This window comes from Carettochelys insculpta, chromosome 4 (genome assembly GCF_033958435.1).
Source record: "Carettochelys insculpta isolate YL-2023 chromosome 4, ASM3395843v1, whole genome shotgun sequence".
NCBI classification, from domain to species: domain Eukaryota; kingdom Metazoa; phylum Chordata; order Testudines; family Carettochelyidae; genus Carettochelys; species Carettochelys insculpta.
In genome coordinates this window covers 66,561,670-66,574,490 of record NC_134140.1, presented here as the reverse complement: position 1 = coordinate 66,574,490, position 12,821 = coordinate 66,561,670, and the positions used below count along the sequence as shown (strand labels likewise).

Here is a 12,821-nt window from a genome sequence, read left to right as displayed (position 1 = left end):
TCAAGCTGGCTCAGTGGCTGCTGGATGAGGCAGCACCTGGCCCAGCCCCCGAAACGCCCCCCCCCCACACAACCTGCGGAGGTTGAGTCCACGGCACGCCCACCCCAGCCTTATCTCCCCATGGTCCCGGCACTGTCGCAGCCCCACAGGGGACCCCCCGGACGTGGGGTGGTAGGGAGAGCCGTGGCTGGCATATCTTGCGGCCCCCCCATGCTCCTGGGCGACTGAGCCATCTCCCATCCTAGCCCCCCTCCCAGTTCAGTCCCCCTACCTCCCCCCATGGACTCTTTTTTCCCCCCATGCACTGTAAATACCTTCACACATCGTTCTGTCTTGTTGTACAATGACATTTATTGCCCTAAGAAAAGTTTATTGTTCCCACCCTAACCCTGTGGCCCTGGTGCTTGGTGGGAGAGTGCTTGGGGGGGAGTGGGAGAGGGTGTGTTTGGGGGTGAGGGAGGTGGGGCCGATGGTGTGGAGTGGCTGGGAGGGTCAGGGCAGGCTCTTCATGAAGGCTTGGCACAAGGCCTCCAAGACCCCATCCCTCTGGGCCTCACAGCACGGGGCAGTGGGAGGCTGTTCATACCTGGCCCCAGGGTCAATGGCCCAGAACTAGGTAAAGGGCTCCTTCTGGCCCTCCACAAGTTTGTGGAGGACACAGCAGGCAGCGATGAACTAGGGGACATTTGGGAGGCTGACATCCAGCCTGGTGAAGAGGCTGCGAAAGCTCCCCTTCAGCTTCCCAAACGCCCGCTCTGCTGTGCCCCTGGCATGGTTGAGGTGACGGTTAAAGATGTCCTGGGCCAGCATGGTATGTTCGATATAGGGCTGCATAAGCCATGGGTGCAGGGGGGCATCATGATGTCCTCAAGTGGAAGCTCCTGCAGAGGGACATACGTGCCCTCTGGCATCCCAGCCATGAATTCCAGAATACCCAGGTGTCCTGGGCCCTGCCCGGCCACCCCACGCACACATCCTGTTATTGTAGGCAACTCCACTGTAGTCTGGAGCCCAGATCACCACATGCAACCCGTCCAGAGCTCTGAAACAATGGGGGAAGCCCAGGACTGTGAACCCAGAGAGGGCAGCATCCAGGTCCCCAGGGTCACAACATGTCGCAGAAGCGCCATGTTGATGGCTTGGGCGACCTATGGTAGGGGAAGGAAGATGTGTCCATGAACACCGGACTAGGAGGCCCCCCTGCCCATTCCCCTGCCTCCTCCCTTCCAGGGTCCCTCGCTCTCTTCCCCATGCCCGCCAGGAGCCCCCTCCCCAGGCTGCGCCCATGGTGGGGGCCAGACTTACCTCGATCAGCACTGCTCCAATGGTGGCCTTGCTGATGTTTTAATGGGTTGCTGGTGGACTGGTGGCTGTCAGGAGTGGTCAGCCTCCACAGTACAATGGCCACCGTCTTCTGCATTGGGAGCACTGGCTGCATCCAGGTGTCCCAGTGCTGGAGGACTGTGGGGAGCCACTGGTAGAGGTCCTTGAATGTCTGGCCGGTCATCCAGAAGTTCCTCAGCCACCACACATCGTCCCCGTCCTCCAGCTCCAGCTGGTCCCACCACTCAGTGCCGGTGACGAAGGCCTAGTGGTGCTGCATCGGAGGGCGGGGGGTAGCAGGGCTGTGGCCAGGACCTGCAGGCTGGCTCCCATATTGGGTGATTCGGCTGCACCACAGGAACAGCAGGGCCAACAGACTGGCCAGGAGGCTGGCCAGGATGGAGAGACCATCATCCTCGGGGAGGGGTTGAGCAGGCATGGGGCTCTTCTCCCCAGCACATGCTCTGCTGCTGTCTGCTGCCTGGCAGCCCTGAGCATGTGTAGGGTGTGGGTGTTGGGAGGGGCCCTTCAAGGGGTTGCCTGGCTGTAAGCCTGGAAGGCCTTGTCGGCCAGGCGACCCCCTGCCTGCAGGATTTCCTGGCCCCTTACTTCAAAGTAGGGGCTAATTGTGTGTAGACATTTTACTTCGAAGTAGGGGGGAGCCTACTTAGAAGTAAGGCAAAGGTGCTTTTTGTGCGTAGACGCTCTACTTCAAAGTTGCTTACTTCAAAGTAAGCAATTTCAAAGTTATTTTGTAGTGTAGACACAGCCTAATGGTAGAAAATTTGGTCAGTACTGTACCTAGATATGCATATAGTCACTGTCTGATTATCATTTTCAGTACTCAGAAGACCTTTAAATAAAACTTGTGGCTAAATTAAAGATTTCTTTTTGTAAATGGCAAAAACAATTCTTGTTTCAGAGTGACATAGCTACAGAATTTAACAATATGCATGAAGAACATACTTCTACTAGGAATGTGACTCCAGTTTCTCCTGGTGAGTGTTTGCAATGCTTTTTACTGCAAAAGATTTTCTATTAAGCAGCTTTTGCTAACCTTGCATATAGTTGTATCATAGGTAGCTTGAATTGTGATTTAGGCTCTCTATTTTAAAGTTCAGCTCTTTCAGGTCTGAGTCAGCCCTTAAATCACCCCATTAATTCTGGGGGTTTTATGTACACTTCTTACTTGATAAAGTGTGTTCTTCCTCGAGTGTCCCCGTGGGTGCTCCACGATAGGTGTCGGGCTCGCCCCGGCGCCACAGATCGGATCTTTCTAGCAGTTTCTGCCGGACCGCACATGCGCCGGCGCGCACCACTCCCTTGCACGCTCCCGGCCACATGCGTGATCCGGTCTTCTCCAGTTCCTTCTTAACCACCATCGGCTGCAGACGGAATCCACTCAGGCTGCAGCCAGAGTCAGTGTATTTAATGGTTTAAGTGTTTTTAGAGTTTCTTTTCAGTCTTTAAGTTAGCTTGTTGTTTTTCTTATTTCAAAAAAAAAAAAAAAAAGTATATAAAAGCCTTAGTAACAAGATGAGCAGCGGAGGCCCGGGGACGTAAGGCCATTAGGCCTCCTGCCGCGGCAGGCTGGGTCCGAGAGGGGAACACGCACAGAGAAGGTGCTAAGTACCCTATTAACAACTCAAAGACTCACCACAATGTCCTCTTCAGGATTCAAGAAGTGTGAATCATGCCGCGAAGCTATGCCGGCCTCCGATGGGCACAGTCAGTGTATTAGGTGCCTGGGGGAATCTCACGTCACCCAAAAATGCTCCTTCTGCGCAAAGCTCATGGCTAGAGCAAGGAAGGACAGAGAAATGCAGCTAAAAATGCTGCTCTTTGACAAGGCCCTCCAGCCAGATGTGCCAGAGCGGCCCCAACAAGAGGGACCCACAGGAGCCCATAAAAGGAAGGTGGCTTCCCTCACCCCATCAGTGCAGAAACGGAGGAAAATCTCACCAACCCGATCCCTGCCGGCAGCCACAGCGAGCGGGACGGGTGCAGCACATAGCTCCCAGCCGCAATCACAGACAAGTGGCAGCAGCACGGAAGCGCACGTGGCAGAGGCTGAGCCTCCGATAATCAAACAGCCGGCCCGCACCGCAGGCAGAGCAGCGGCCAGGCAAGCGCCGGAACCGGCGGCACCGCAGCTAGCGGCACAGACCCCCAGGGCGCCGACGGTGCAAAGCTTGCAGGCACACGGCCTGCAGGCGCCGGGGGAGACCACCCGCATGGCACCTCAGCAAAGCGTGCCGAGCACAGCGCTGACAGCGGGGCTGAGATCCCCAGTGCGGAAAGGGGCGGAGTCAGCCCCACAGGGGAGGGGAAAGGCAGCAGAGAAAACCCGGCACCGCAGCCTTTCTCCAGACAGGGCTGCAAGGCTGCTCTCTCTAAGCCCTCCCCTTATGCTGCGAACTCCAAGGAGGCGGGGTCTCCCCCAGTCTACCCTGAGCCTCCCTCCCCATTCCTCCAGCCAGCCTCACCATGGCTCGGGCCACCCTCGCCTTTTCTGGGATTTGACCCCCTGGAGTACTATCACAAATCAGTCTCACCATTGTCTCAATCAACCAGGCGATCTTGCTCCCCCAGAGGCCGGGGGTATGCGCCTCGAGAGTGGTCCAGGTCTCCATCCCAGGAACCGTGCCCGTGTTGCCATGGTCGCCCCTATCATGTGGGGCATAGGCATACCCCTGGGGACAGGTCCCCTCAGACGGTTCACTATCCCCGAGGGCAATCGCGGACAGGGACGGAAACGCAAATATCTCAGGGGGAGTTGATTCTGGAACCCCGAGATTTCCCCTCGCAAGCCTCCAGCGAGAAGATGTATCACCATCAACAGGACCCAGAGGGATCCAGAGAGGCTTACCCTAGTGGTTCCTCTCTATCCTCCCCTGACGAGGCTACGGCACCAGGGCACGTCCACCCCCCGGACAATCTCAAACAGTTCCAAGAGCTGTTTAAAAGGGTGGCCTTTACGCAAGGCATCCAAACAGCAGAGGTGCAGGAGAAGCACCATAAGCTCCTCAAAAACCTAAGACCTCCGGCCTTTTCCAAAATAGCTATTCCGCTCGACGAAGCAATTATGGAGTCTGCTACCACGATATGGCAGACCCCTGCGTCCGCTCCGCCTATAAACAAGAGAGTGGATAAGAAATACTTCGTCCTGGCGAAGGGCATTGAGTTCGTGTTCAGTCACCCACAACCAAATTCTCTGGTGGTGGAATCGTCTCAACAGAGGTCGAAAACTTCTCAGTACAAGACAGGGGGAACGGACAAAGATGCCAAGAAGCTAGAGTTATTCGGCAGAAAGGTCTACTCCTCCTCTACCCTACTGTTGAGAATGGCAAATTATGCAGCACATTTAGCGAACCATAACTTTGACAATTACTCCAGGCTGACTTCCCTCATGGACTCGCTTCCAGAAGATAAGAAGCCGGTGCTGAAGGCCATCGTGCAGGAAGGCTACGCAGCCTCGAGGACAGGAGTTCAGATCGCCCTGGACGTAGCAGATACGGCGGCATGCTCAACAGCTGCGGCAGTGGTCATGCGCAGGGAATCCTGGCTTCAGACATCGGGTATCCCGAGGGATCTGCAGGCGAAGATCGTTTATCTCCCTTTTGACACGCAGAAGTTGTTTGCTGAATCAACTGATTCGGTCCTTCATTCCAGTAAGGACTCGAGGGCTACTCTCAGAACCTTGGGGATTTATACCCCTCCATACAGGAAGAAAAAGTATTACCCTCAGCAAAGATGATGCCCGTATCAACCCCAGCATGCTCACTACCAAAGGGGCTATGAGCAAGGGCGGCATCAACAGCACCAACAGTACAGAACTCCCAGGCGACGTTCCCAACAGAGCCGTGCCTCCTCGGGGCAGGGCCAAAGGCAACAAGTTTGATGGACAGATCGAGGGCTGCACTATCACTACCATCGCGCAATGTCATCCAAAGCTAATGTTCCATCATCGCCTCCGACCGTTCTACACCCAGTGGCAAAAGATCACCACAGACAAATGGGTACTGGAGATCATAGCCACGGGTTACGCGATCCCCTTCCAGTCGCTCCCACCGCCACGACCTCCACCCAGGCCCCATCTAAAGGACGCCTCCCACGAAGCGAGACAAGCAGGAGGTGGACCATCTTATGCTTATAGGGGCAGTGGAAAGAGTGCCGGAGCAACTCCAAGGGAAAGGGTTCTATTCAAGATACTTCCTTACAGAGAAAAAAACAGGAGGCTAGAGGCCCATCCTAGATCTTTGAGGCCTCAATCAGTACTTTGCGCAAACAACGCTTTTGGATGATCACAGTCGCCTCTATACTTACGGCACTGGACAATGGAGATTGGTTCGCAGCCCTCAACTTACAAGACGCCTATTTCCATATAACAATCCACCCGGCTCACAGACGTTTTCTCCAGTTTATGGTCGGCAAAGAACATTTCCAATACAAGGTTCTGCCGTTCGGCCTCTCCTCGGCCCCCAGAGTATTTACGAAGACCCTGGCAGTGGTGTCAGCCTACCTGCACAGACAGGGGGTGTTTATATTCCCATATCTGGACGACTGCCTACTGAAAGGGGCCTCGAAGGAAGAGGTACTACGCATGATACGCGTTACAGCAGGCACGTTCTCTTCTCTGGGCCTGGTCATCAACCTGGCAGAGTCAAAGATCGACCCCACACAGGACATAGAGTTCATAGGGGCACGCATAAACTCCATCACAGCAAGTGTTTATCTACCAGATGCCCGCTTTCGTGCCATTGGTTCCCTCGTACAAGTCATCACCTTCAGCCCCACGGTGCTGGTTCTAACATGCTTACAGCTGCTAGGCCATATGGCAGCAGCAACGTTCTTAGTACAGAACGCCAGATTGCATATGCGCAGCATGCAGCACTGGCTGACGAGCGTCTACAAACCGGCAGCACACACCGTCCGCAGGGTGGTGTCGCCCACGACAGAGGTGCGCAGATCCCTGCAATGGTGGGTGAACCCCAAGAACATGCTAACAGGGGTACCCTTTCATCAACCACAAATATCTATCTTTCTCACCACCGACGCCTCTCACATAGGGTGGGGAGCACACATGGGCGAAAAGGTGACGCAGGGACTGTGGTCCCCTACGGAACAGTTGCTGCACATAAATATACTGGAGCTCAGAGCAGTGTTCAACGCCTGCAAACACTTTCGAGACCATATACAAGGCAAAGTAGTCGGGATCAGTACAGACAAAATACTTCCACCATGTTTTATATAAATCGACAAGGAGGAGCTTGGTCCCGTGCCTTATGTACGGAAGCAGTCCGCCTGTGGAACTGGTGCATCACCAACAATATAACTTTGAAAACCTCGTATTTACCAGGCGCTCACAACGTGCAGGCATACCAGCTGAGCAGGCGTTTTGCACTCACACACAAGTGGTAGATCCGTTCTGATCTGCTACGGCCAATTTTTCAGGCATGGGGGTTTCCCCAGATAGACCTGTTTGCCACTCATCACAACAAGAAGTGCCCACAATACTGCTTCAGGGCAGGACTGGGACGGGGGTCCCTGGGGGACTCATTCACGATCTTGTGGAAGGGCCCCCTGCTCTACGCATTTCCTCCCACAGTGCTCATCCACAAGGTCTTGCAGAAAGCCAGGAGAGAGAGAGCCCTCATGATCCTAGTAGTCCCAACTTGGGATCGACAGCAATGGTTCCCCTTACTCCTGCGCATGTCGGACCGCCCACCGATGCCCCTTCCGGTGGCACTGGACCTGCTCGCGCAAGCCCAGGGGTCTATAGTGCACCCACACCCCCGAGGCCTGCGACTGCAAGCATGGTTAATCCATGGCTCAGCTCCCTAGAGAGCACATGTATGGAGGGAGTGCAACAAGTCCTAGAAGGTAGCAGAAGGACTTCCACCAGGAAGGCCTACAAGCAGAAATGGACTCGATTCACTGCATGGTGTTCTACCAAGCAATTAGCTCCCCTTGCTGTGCCTATACCTGTAATATTAGAATAGTTACTGGACCTCAAGAGAGGCGGACTCTCCCCATCCTCGTTGAAGGTCCACCTTGCCGCTGTATCAGCTTTCCGACACGAAGAGGAAGGGCCCATGGTGTTCGCACATCCCATGGTTACCAGGTTCCTGAAGGGGCTGGTAAACCTGTATCCCCCTCGGAAACTGCTTCCACCTTTGTGGAGCTTGGACCTGGTGCTTAACGCGCTAATGGGACCGCCATTTGAACCCTTATCCACAGTTTCCCTCCATCTCCTTACGATAAAGACGACCTTCCTTCTTGCAATCACGTCAGCTCGCAGGGTGAGCGAGCTCGCGGCAGTTATGGCAACGCCACCCTGCACAGTGTTTTTGAAGGAGGTGATAACCTTACGGCTGCATCCAGCCTTTGTTCTGAAAGTTTCTTCAGAGTTTCGTGTTAACAAACCTATAGTCTTACCTTCATTTTACCCAAAGCCTCATAACTCCAACAAAGAGGCGCGCCTACACCTCCTGGACATGAAGAGGGCGCTGGCTTTTTATATAGACAGGACTAAGTCCTTCTGAAAAATGGATAGACTCCTAGTCTCTCTCGCTCCCAGATCAAAAGGAGAAGGTCTCTCTTTGCAGAGAATCTCGAAGCACATTGTATCCTGTATAAAAATGTGCTACGAACTTAGACTCCTTTACTGGCCCCGCCTAGGGCTCACTCCACCAGGGCGGTGGCGGCATCAACAGCCTTTTTCAAGGGCATTGCGCTAAAAGACATCTGCAGAGCGGCGACATGGTCATCCTATGACACCTTCACCGAGCATTATGCCCTACACAGGGTATTCCAAGAGGATACCCGTCTCTCTACAGCGGTCCTATCGGGGGCAAGCTGCACATAACCCAATTACCCATCTCCTTTCTTGGGTTACTGCTGGTAGTCACCTATCGTGGAGCACCCACGGGGACACTCGAGGAAGAAAGAGAAGTTACTCACCGTAGTAATGATGGTTCTTCGAGATGTGTCCCCGTGGGTGCTCCACCACCTGCACATCCTCCCTGCTTCGGATCTCTGTTAGTGTTTTTCAGGAGCATCCGAGGCGGTTGGTCAAGGAACTGGCGGGGACCGGATCACGCACGTGGCCGGGAGCGCACAAGGGAGCGGCGCGCACCGGCGCATGCGCGGTCCAGCAGAAACTGCTGGAAAGATCCAATCTGCGGCACCGGGGCGAGCACGACACATATCGTGGAGCACCCACGGGGACACATCTCGAAGAACCATCGTTACTACGGTGAGTAACTTCTTTGTCCCCCATCTGCTCCTTCCTGTTTGCTGTTTGTATCCTCTCAAAGATTACTAATTATTAGAAGAAAAATATCTTTATTTTTGTCTGTAGTAAGCTCAAAAAGAGTCCTTGAAAATAAATGTTTGTTAATATTCCAAGACATTAAGAGTAAATCTAAAGATTATCCCCTTTTTCTTCAACAAACTGTAAAAATACTAGAAGTCGTGAGTAGTATTCAAGTAAATTTCTGAGACTGTACACAGTGAGATTTTAAAGCAACTGTTTCTTAACTAAAAAGGGACAGAAGAAAGTATATCACTAAGTCTCTGTTCAGGTAAAATACACCTCTGTCTGGAAAGCTCTGTCAATGAATCCAGAGAAGCAGTTGAAGCAGTTCCTCAATATTGCTTCTCCTTCCTTTCTCCAACTGGTTTGCCTTGCTGCTCCTCCAAATCTGATCCATCCTTAATTTTCCCACTGGTTTTCTCTGGTAATATACACTTAAAGCACTGAGAGATACCAACAACTTTAACTTCCCCTTAATGTGTTCTGATCAGGAATATAGATATTATGATATATGGTGCTGTCTGTAGTTTAAAATCTTTTTCAAATAAAAATCATATTTTTGTATTGAGTCACAGATTCAGTTAACATAATTTTTGTAGACTGCAGAATAAGGATGAGAGTCTGTCTGTAATGACTGGTAATCAAAGTAACAAGCTACATATTTTTACATCACTTACCTCTAATATTTTCTAGATTGTCCTACATACCAAGCTTGCTCTAAGACCTACAATTGCTTTATCAAAATATATACATTTATGGTAATGGGTTATGTAGGTTTGATTTGACTTAACTCGTGATATAAATCAGTTGCCATCTGGAGGTTTTGAGATCCACTACTATCTTGTGTGGTTTACAATCTGTCTTTGTTAATACAAGATCCAGGACTTCTCATGTGGATCCACAGACTGTAGCTTTAGTTAAAATTACACTCTATTTTTTTTTAAATTGAAATTTTTGCTGTTCTCCAGTTCACAGGTTTTTGAAAAAGGTGTATTTTTAAATGCTTTTAAATGAGTAGCACCAAGCTTTTCCCGATACTAAGAGAAGACATTGTCTAACGTGTTTGATATGTTGACTTAGATCTGCTCCCATTGAAACTTGCACTTTACTGCTCTACAGTATTTCTGTTTGTATTTCAGCTGTTTATTCTGTAAATCACTTACTGAAAAAGAAATAAAAGTATGTTTGGAAAAGCTTTTCATGTTGTATCAAAATATGTTTACAAAGATAATTACTATATTGCTTAAACTTGTTTTTAAGTTTGAGATCCTACAGCTGCATGAGATAAGTGGTTTATAGTAAGGAACAAATGTGAGCTGTCTGAAATTATTCTTCAATGTTTTTCTCAGTAATTGTATTTCCCTAAGTGTTTGAATTGACTGTAATCATGATAAATGCAAAATTCCTGGATAATCTTTGTTGGAATTTTTTGTCAGCATCACATGGAGCATAATCTGTTCATGTTATTTTAAAAGAATGAGACCCTCATTTTGGACCTTTACCAGTAGCCTTTTTCTTTCTAAACAATGCATTCTCTTCTGTTATTACATTCTGTAAATCAAACCGTTCGATAGCTGACCCTGCTGCCAGAGAGCAAAAAGGCAAAGGTGACCTAAAAATGGATATTTCTCCACAGATATTGAGAGGAAGGAGGAGATGCCAGAGAGTCTTCATCAGTCGTCTGGATACAGTTCACTATTATCCACAGACCCATCTCCCAAAGCCCCAGCCATTAATTATCATGGTTTGACAGAGATTTCAAAGGTAAGTAAAACTGGCAAATGCTTAGCTGATTTCCTCTCTAAGGTCAAGAGAACAAGTAAGCATTAGTTTTAGTTGTATATACTACTGGCAAAAACAGCAAAACTATGCAAAACTTCATCTAGCTCTGTCTCATAAAAATCCTTTTGATATGTAAACAGTGCTTAAAGTAATTTTTTTGCATGAATTCTCTAGGTTAAAAGTCCATTTCTGAAGAATGTTAGTTTTGAAAAATTGCCTAAATACATTGCTTTTAAATTGCAGGCGACAACAAGACAAAGAATGGAAAGGATAAGTAAAATGTAAGTAATAGAAAAGGGCAGCAGGAATTCATTTCCCAGTAGGGAATTGTACTGGACTAAGGAATATATAGAATGTGCATATGTGTTCCAAACCTCAAAGGTCTCTACATCAGGTGTGGCATTTCCTAAAGGCTCCACTGGATAATAAATCCACTTACGGTTCTGTGTTTGTGGGATGAGTCACTGTTTTGATTTGTAACAAGCAATGTAATGCATTCTTAATTATCTTAACTAGAGATTAAAGAATGTTTAGAATCTGGTTGACAATTAATAGGAGTATTCTCTCTTCTTCTGATAAGAGTTTACTGGAACTACAAAAAACTTGTGTTCAAACTTTGAGGTAGAATATTGAATGAAAAGAGCTAGTTGCCTTACATAAAGAGACTCCAGAAGAATAAGTAATATCTTTTGCTAGTTCTGAGAATAGTAATAAAAGTTTACAGTTAGAAATAACTTTAATTATGCTTGATGAAGTAAACTGAATGTATCCTCACAGTATAACTTTTATTCAAAAAGGTTTTTGTGTCATACAAATGAGTTCCTTCAGGAAGCTGATGTCGTTAATCTTGTCTGCCGCTTGGCAAAAACCTAAGCTCTCTGATGGTGACAGCCTTTTTTTAGACTAATTTGTGATATACAAAATGTCAATTATCTCTTCCATTAACTTTATTGTTGTGCATTGTGTTCCTTCTCTATGTTCATTTTCTAAATGTCTCTCTGAAATAACAGTAAACTTAATATCCTGACCACTGTAAAATAAGCAAACAAAGTCGGGAATGCTGCTTTGATACTTTTAGCTTCACTAATAAAAGTAAATGTTTTATTTTAGTCTTTCTTTAACCAATTTTTTTTTTTAATATTTTTAGAATTGAAGAAACTTCTGAATTTTTGAAGAACTCGAGTCACACATCATAGGCAATTTTCTGTCTGGGCTTCTGGATCTCCAACTATTATGTAAATTTATTTATACAATTTTCAAGTTACTTTGTATATTCTTTAGGGAATATACTTGTTTTAATATTTGTTTTTATTTGTATTTGAATAATAAATGTTTTCTAGTATCTTTGTGTTCTGATTACGTTGATTTTTAACCTTTTACTCTAGAAAATCACATTTTTTTTTCTGCAGTTGAAGTCATTACAACAGTGTATTTTTGTGTTGACATTTGTTGGCAGTGTGCTAAGTAATATGTTTTTTAAAGTGCAGGTTTGAGGACCATGGTTTACATCCTGTTGGAAACACTCCAGCCGGGACTTGCATATTGCACCCAAGAGACTTTCATACATACCATCTTGCCATCTGTACTGTTCAATAAGACTTAATGAAAACTTAAATGCATATATTGTAAATGTGTACCTTTTTTGTTTTGTTTTTTTAATTATAAATGTTCATGCTTTAGTCAGAAAGCACCCAAACACATTATGACTTCCATTAACACTGACAAAATAAAGGTTATTTGGATCCTAAACACTGAAATGTGTAAGTGAGTCCACAGACTTTGACTATGAGAGATGTGCTGAGTGTTTTAGTGCTCTATTACCCAACACATTTTAAGACCAGCAGCACAGATGGAGACCATATAGTGTACAAAGACATACAACATTTTTATGATTTGAAACTACATAAAATTTCTCTTCTGAGACATAAGTAGATGTAAGACTTCCATAAACATGATATAATCAAATCAAAGGTGTGAGTGTGGGCTGGGTAGCGAGATGGAATTTCGTCTTTCTTTTTAAAATAACTAGGTATTTAAAGTGTTACATAAGGAACCTTTTTACAGCATGCTGTAGCTATCCGTATTCCTTTGATTCACATGAAAAGACTGCAAAATGATGTTGCAGCACCTGAAGATATAAAAAGATTTTAATGGTATAATTTTCAGATGGAGCAGCTGTTTGCCTTTCCTGAGTGAGTAAATAAATAATCATGAATATGTTCCTCCATTAAATATGTGATTGACTTCATTTTACATATACAAACTGAGTAACGTATAGCAATCTGTTATGCTACATAAACTTAGTGAAAAGCTTAAGGACATGAACACATTTGCCATTTTTTCAAGTGTGTGTGTATATAAATGGCAGATTCCCTGGAAAATAAGCTTTATGCTAGTG

The 12,821-nt window shown here is 47.5% G+C and overlaps 1 protein-coding gene across 14 annotated transcripts in view; it reads left to right on the top strand.

Moving 5' to 3' along the window:
- Positions 1 to 12,312, top strand: part of CEP44 (centrosomal protein 44) — a 117,409-nt gene extending 105,097 nt beyond the window's left edge. For 11 of the 14 annotated variants that reach the window (XM_074993003.1, XM_074993001.1, XM_074993000.1 and 8 more), the window contains 5 exons: positions 2,246 to 2,321; positions 10,278 to 10,405; positions 10,667 to 10,704; positions 11,571 to 11,658; positions 11,906 to 12,311. In XM_074993003.1, the coding sequence (XP_074849104.1) occupies positions 2,246 to 2,321; positions 10,278 to 10,405; positions 10,667 to 10,704; positions 11,571 to 11,619 (291 nt within the window). In that variant the 3' untranslated portion in view covers positions 11,620 to 11,658; positions 11,906 to 12,311. Of the gene's footprint in view, positions 1 to 2,245; positions 2,322 to 10,277; positions 10,406 to 10,666; positions 10,705 to 11,570; positions 11,874 to 11,905 lie in introns of those variants that run through there. The other 3 variants (XM_074992997.1, XM_074993008.1, XR_012645393.1) reach the window with 3 other exon arrangements.
- Positions 12,313 to 12,821: the final 509 nt, after the last annotated feature.